This window comes from Eurypyga helias, unplaced genomic scaffold (assembly GCF_000690775.1).
Source record: "Eurypyga helias isolate BGI_N326 unplaced genomic scaffold, ASM69077v1 scaffold16053, whole genome shotgun sequence".
NCBI classification, from domain to species: Eukaryota; Metazoa; Chordata; class Aves; order Eurypygiformes; family Eurypygidae; genus Eurypyga; species Eurypyga helias.
In genome coordinates, this window is record NW_010242000.1 from 1 (window position 1) to 7,053 (window position 7,053).

At 39.3% G+C, this 7,053-nt stretch overlaps 1 protein-coding gene across 1 annotated transcript in view; it reads right to left on the minus strand.

The window, feature by feature from the left end:
* Positions 1–1,271: 1,271 nt before the first annotated feature.
* LOC104507602 (ethanolamine kinase 1-like) overlaps positions 1,272–7,053 on the minus strand; it is a gene marked incomplete at its 3' end in the record, with an annotated part of 9,615 nt that continues 3,833 nt past the window's right edge. The window contains exon 4 of the mRNA XM_010148940.1: positions 1,272–1,355. Within this exon, the coding sequence (XP_010147242.1) occupies positions 1,272–1,355 (84 nt within the window). The remainder of the gene's footprint in view (positions 1,356–7,053) is intronic.

Sequence of the window (7,053 nt, forward strand, 5' to 3'; positions counted from 1 at the left end):
ATTCTATGATTCTATGAAAAGGGACTTGTATGCAACAATATGCAAAGCTCAATCTAGATGAGGATGCATTGTCACCAATTAAGCCTGTATTTGGGAAAATGTAGAAGTCTACTTCTCCACAGGGTATTGGCCTTTTAGAAGCCTTATCTCCATAGCCACTCTTTTCATCCTATTTTATTTTCTATACTGGAGATGCTTAGTCACAGGCCCTATAGTGTCTGCCAGGAGTCCCAAACCTGGACCACAGTTCACTTGCTCTAGCTATCATTCCCAGAGGATTTGGGAATTCTCCTTAAGTCTTATTCAGATTTTTCCTGGATGGATAGAGAATAGCAGTGGTGAAGCACAACTGCTCTTCACAGGCAAAACACACCTGTATTTGTGCGTTTAATCTTCTTACTGCACTTAGCTCCATAAGGCATAGTCAGACTTTTAGAAGTCCCAGATGCAAAACTGAAAGTTCTTAAATATATTTTGTAAAGCATTTAACTTGCTTTCTAAATATTTAAAATTACAAGTATACAGTCTGATTTTTTTTTAGGTTATCTAGACTCAACATTCAGTTTGTGAAAAGACGACTGGTAGATTTAGGCTCCTAATTTCACCATACTGTGCTTTCCATCTTTACCAACCATTATGTAGGTTTTTATTGTTGCCCCGTCTTCTGAAATAATACAGCACACAAGATTACTTCTCTCTTATGGAGTAAATAGAATGGGCATTCACTGGAAAAAAATTGCACTAATTAATGTTAACCAACACCTTATTCCTGAAATTCCAGCTTTTTTTTTTTTCTATCACACAGTCTTAGCCCTTGCTTCTCATTTTAGGACATGACTCAAGGGCAAATACTTTGCACACACATTCAAAACCACCAAAAACACACATAAGCCTGCCATTTGGAACCGTGGAGCCACCCAGCGTATTCCAAATATATACCCATGCTGTGAAAGACACATCTGCAATATTCCATTGCAGAGGGGTGTCTGCTGTGCCATCTCACAGGATGCTGTGAAAGCTGTGAGTTCTGTATCTACCTAACTCTGCCAAAACTCAGGACACAATGTCCCCTTTCTGTGTTAGCAGAGCTGCAAAGGGCAGGCATAACTGGCCTACAAGATGAGACACGAACACGCTCTGATACCATCAGATGAACAGCTATATACAGGTATCTAGACATACAGAGAAAAAAGAATGTGCAAGAATGAGGTGTTTAAAAAAATAATAATAATAAAACCAGTTTGCGTTTACCTCAGAATTCCAATTTTTACCTGCAAATTCATTGAAGTGATTTCCAATATCATAAGCCAGGTAGTTGTATCCAGAGTACTCATAGTCTATGAACTGCACATCACCTATGTGAGACAACAGCAGGAACATCAGAGTCCATATCAAATGAGGTCACAGCCCTAATCCTTCGGTGCCCTCCAAAGTTTTGGGGGGAAAACAAAACAAAACCACACACCCATTTTACTTGCGCCCAGTTGTGTGCACTCACAACATTCCAGGGTAAGGCTGTGATTTTTATGATATGTGATCCCCTTGAATATTCATTCAAGCAAGCTCTTGAATGAAGAGCATACAGTTCTCCATTTTTAAACTCTGAATAGCAGCATTTCAATTTTCATTTCGACCACATGAGGGCATCCCTTACCTTCAAAATACAACACAGTAGAGGATCCTGTATTTAAACTCTACTTAGACACAGCAGATCAATTTTTCCCGGACTTAAAGAACAGTCCTGTGTATTCTCACTGTGCATCCACAGTGAACTAACATGTTGCAACATGCTGATATTTCATTTACCACATTGATACTTCCTGTTTCCTCCAACCACACTTACAAAGCAAGACTATTCTTAATTGTGGCTTTTTTTTAGTAAGCTCTTCTCAAGAAACCGTCCATCCTCAGAACTATGGAACTACGTAACATTACGTAAACAAGGACTGATAAATCAGCAAACAGCCCCAAATGTTTCCAAATTACATTTACCTGTAGTGAAGCTGGGGAAAATGCTTCACAAGGTAACACAGCATTGAAGCTGCTCAAGAATGTCTACACCACATCAGTCAAAATATTAACAAGTGGATCAGGTAAAACTAGAACTCTTTAAGGGAAACCAGCAAAATTACTAGAAGTATCAGAAATGCAAGGAATGGGTTAAAGAGCTGTTTGCACTAGAACGTTAAAAATGTCAACCCTTGTATCTCCCACTGATACACTGAAATGGGTAATGTGCAGAGCTGCACCCTTCTCCCTCTCTATACCTATTCTTTTGATGACAAGTTCCATATTCACTCAATAAAAACATTCCTTCTATTACAGCGAATAATCTCTTAGCATGACTTAAAACATCTATGCTAACTGTCAGAACTCCAGGTCAAAAAAAGTAAAGTTACTCATGAATAATGTTACAGTTATCCCTAGACTAAGGATTTTAAGTGTCTAATACTGCATTCTTAAGACTTACGTACATCACACATCTCGGATACCACAGTTTTGGTAGATGAGTGTCCTGACCAAGTTATCACAGAACACCCCTGTTAGAAGAGTTCCTTCCTACACAGTTGATCTTCACCGTATTTGAAATATTAACACACTACTGTTTTCCAGATGGATAAATCTTCTTGTCTAAGCACTTATAATGGAAGATAAACCCCACAACACAAACAAAATCCCGTAGTTACAATCCTCCACATCAGTTTACCCTTACTGTCACAAAACGAGGGGATTGCTTACCAAGTTTATGAGGTTAAACCTTTTAGGCTCTAACAACCCAACATGAAAATGGCCTGCAAAGGGGCAAGCTCCTCCCAGGAAAATCTTGTTGGCAATGGAAGACTGAGGTTCTCTGGAACTCTGAAGGGACAAGAAATTTTACAGCAGCTGCAGCCAAGACCTTATAATATTGTCACAGATTAACTTCTGCCACTGCTTGCCTGGCAGATCCACAGGCTTGTGCTTCCCACTGCTTCTCCAGTGCCACTTTTTAAAAGAAACACCCCTACGTTCCGTGCCAGTCAAAATACACAGCCCAACCCTGCTTAACATTCTGCTACACAGCTGACCTCCGGAACTCCCCCACCCCCCAGGCACTTCATACTGCTTGTATTTACAGGTTTTTTTCTTCTTCCTCTCTCACATTAAATACAAACACAGCAGATAAAGTCTGCTTGCAAAATATCAACATAAGAAACAATTTGAATTACTCGTGCAAATTTTATCTTGAACACACCTATGTGTTATTACACATTTTACAGTATGGTAACATTTAAAACTTGCTGCCAGATATACATCTTACACAGATTAAGAAACTGAATCTAACAGGATACAGGTGAGGCTGTTACTAGGCCCTGTCCAATGGGGAAATGTATGTGAACAAGTGATGTGACAAACCATCAGCCACTCCATGAGTAGCACGGTGTATGGCACCACAAGGCAGCAACAATGGCTTATCTAATCTGCAGCAGATGAAGAAACTGGGTAAACTCACATTTGAATAGACAAAGTTCAAAGTAAAAGTGTCCTGGATTTTTAGCTGATCTCTTTCAGATCCATTCTACTGTGAAAATCAACCTTTACGTTAAATTTTGCATAAAAGCTCAATATAACAATGCACTGTTCTTTCTGAGAAAAGAAAGCAAGCAAAGTCGAAGCTTGCCACTTCGTAAATGCATAATGCATACATGTCCCAGCTACTTTGTGTCAGAAGAAGCAGAAGAAACCTTGTCATTAATTGTTTTGATACCCACAGTACCAGAACTCACTTGTAAGACTTACTGCAGTTCATACGGGAAAGCCACTTGGAAAAGACATGGCTTTCCTTACCAGTTAAGCAGGTAGCTTTTGTTTTGAGGTTTCTAGTACGTACAAAGAATCTGTACATCCCAAAGATATCACTGGGAGCGAGCAGACCAACAAGAGACAGTAGTCTAACCAGATTTGTCTTTTATTGAAGTGAGACATGATTTAAAACTAAGCCCTATCATCTCTCTGGAGAAGCTACTGTTATCAGCAGGAGTAGAGACATCAAGAATATTGATTATTTCAGGTTGAAACACATCCCTTTCTTCCAGGGGTCTCCTAGCATAGACCACATGTGATGCCATCTACAAAAACCCCATAAAGACACAAAATGGAATACATGTTGTGTTCCATACCTCAGAAATTAATTTTTAATAGGTCAAGTAGTAGTCAATAGAGCATCCGCTAGTTCTCGGGGAACCAAAAGGCAAGAGGGTGATGACACCTCTCTTTCTAGCTGCTCTTCACTTTTAAGGGTTTAAAAGTTAAGCGTTTTCAACGTGCAAGTCCTAGCTGTAGTTACCACAGCGGAATGATGCATCCCGAGTTCCGTCCCATCCTGCTCACCAGGTGAGCCACTGAGGCCCTAGAAGACAGCTGCGATAAAGACAATGATCTATGCTATGAACATACTTGAAAATTCATAAATGGGTCACGCACCCAAAGAATAATTTTAGCTATAAATACCCAGCAGTTTTGCAAAACAAAATAGGTTTTTAGATCAAAACCAGAAGCCTTAAACATACCTCAGTCTTCAGAAGCACTGAGCACCCACAGACTCCTACCAAAGATCATAGAAAACATTGGGTAGGCAGAGGGAATAAACAGAACAAAACCAGCCATCTCTACCTACACACTTAACTTCCCGACAGCTGAGTTTAATACATTCAAAAGAAAACACAGGTACAGACAAAAGAACACTGATACTTGGTCTTACAGAATAGCAAGTATTTGAAGACTCTTAGAACATCCGGTATTTTTGGAAACTCCCAGCTCACGTTGGAAAAAACACCCAAACTTTAAGAGCATCAGAACACAAGATCTATAAATAAGCAGCACCAAGCAGCAAGCATATTTTCATTATCCCGATGTCCAGATTGTAATTAAAAGCAACGTGAAGCTGAGTTATTTCCTTCAAAGAGTAGATGACACTGATAATTGTAAGTTATATAAAGTAACACCTGCAAATTTTCACATCCTGAGTGACTGAAAACGGACATTAGCAAAACAGCAAGAGGCAGAGTTCTCTCAACCACAGCATGAACAAATGCACTCCTCAAATCAGAGGAGTGAAACTCCAACAAATGAAGTTAGTACTCAACTTGCTATTCCAGTCTCAAATAAATTTTATGGACATGAGACTGACTCTTCTTAAAAGCACGACTAGGATTTTTCTTTCACATCTGAAAACTTAGCATGAGCTTAACGCAGAGTTCTCTCAGCCACAGCATGAACAAATTCAAATCAGAGGAGCGAAACTCCAACAAATGAAGTTAGTACTCAACTTGCTATTCCAGTCTCAAATAAATTTTATGGACATGAGACTGACTCTTCTTAAAAGCACGACTAGGATTTTTCTTTCACATCTGAAAACTTAGCATGAGCTTAACGCAGATGACAAGTCTACGGCAAAGCGCTGGGACGAGCCATAATCACTAAGTGGTTGAAGTCCTAGCATCTGTTGATAGTGTGTAGCTTAAACTTACAGGGCATGGGGTGGGTGGGTGTAAGTGTGCAAATTAAGCATTCACAAACAACCTGATCAATACAGTATTGTTAAAACCAATAAATGAGTTGTTTTGTTTGTGCCAGCTTCTGAAAAGACAGATAAACACTACCAGATTGGCACAAACTTCACTGAAAAGGAAAAAGTTATTGATCTAGAAGACTAATTATCTCCCTTTTAATTCCAGTTTAGGGTCAACCAAGTACACACAGAGGCCTTTCTAGATGGAAGAGTAAATTCAGTAAGAGTACGGCATCACCAAGGCTGTCAACTACCTTCATATGGTTTGATGCCATTCCCAACGGAACACCTTTTTCAGGAGTCTATTTCGTGTTCTTGCAAAGTTATTTGAATACTAATAAAAGCTTTTGCTCTGCTAAACAGCATTCCAGCAACACACGTTTAATTACATTTAAAACTGAGCTTCCTTAACTTAAGATTGTACTAACAGGCAGATTGATCTTTTTCCCTGTAAAAAGGACACTATAAGAAACAGCTTTCAAATGGCAAATGTCTTGCTACAGATGTCACTGAGGTTTGGTTACTATGACAATGGTACCTGCTAGACCCCGATTACAGAAGTTTTACAACACAGTACACATGCAACAGTCAAATCAAAATGAATAGATATATTTCATATTTCCAAGTGTTGAAGCCAAAGTACTTCGTACACCTCCCTCCTCCCCACCTTGTCCCCAAACACTAAGCACTCACACACTCGTTACTGTACGATTGCTCGTACGTGCTGCACTGCTGGCATTGCTTTTTCCTCCATTCTGTTCACAAAAATAAAAGCATATGGCATTTGTTTTAAAAGCAGGAACTTCAAACCTACTGACCGTGATAGTGAACGTTTTAAAGGAATTACTCTGAATTTCATTGCAGCATGGTTCTACTACAAAAAGTGACAATAAAAATGACTTTCACCTCAGTGGGTCTGTTCTGGAATGCTAAAACTCAAGGCCATTTCAGCACAGTAACAATAGATGTGTTTTGGGTACTACACTGTTACACCTCCAGTGTCTAAAACCACAAGCTGATACTTCTTTTGCATACCTTCCATGCTGGTTTTTCCCCCCTTCATCTTTTAAAGAAGAGCCATAATTCATCATTGAAACCAAGTAAAAACACTGGTTTGGTACCCAAATCTTAGCATTTAAAATTTATGTTAATAGCATTGTACAGGTATATATACTCATATAACTATAAGTACCAGCAATTCCCATCAAAAGTGGTATCAGAAGGCAACTTCTATACAAACCACCAGAAGACTTGATTTTCTCAATTTACATGCATTCAGTGCATTTCTGATGAGGAAACTGGTTACATGTGCATGGTCAGTTTTCATAACAGAACCAACTCCAGCATGTCTTTGTTAGTGTTTATTTAGAACTTAAGGCATATAAGCTTAAGAGGTGAGAGACCAGTAATGACTGATGGAGAAGGCTTCAGTTCCAGTCAGTCGTTTACTGCACGCACACCAATCTTAGGGTGCTGCAAACAAACATGAAGCTACCAGCAGG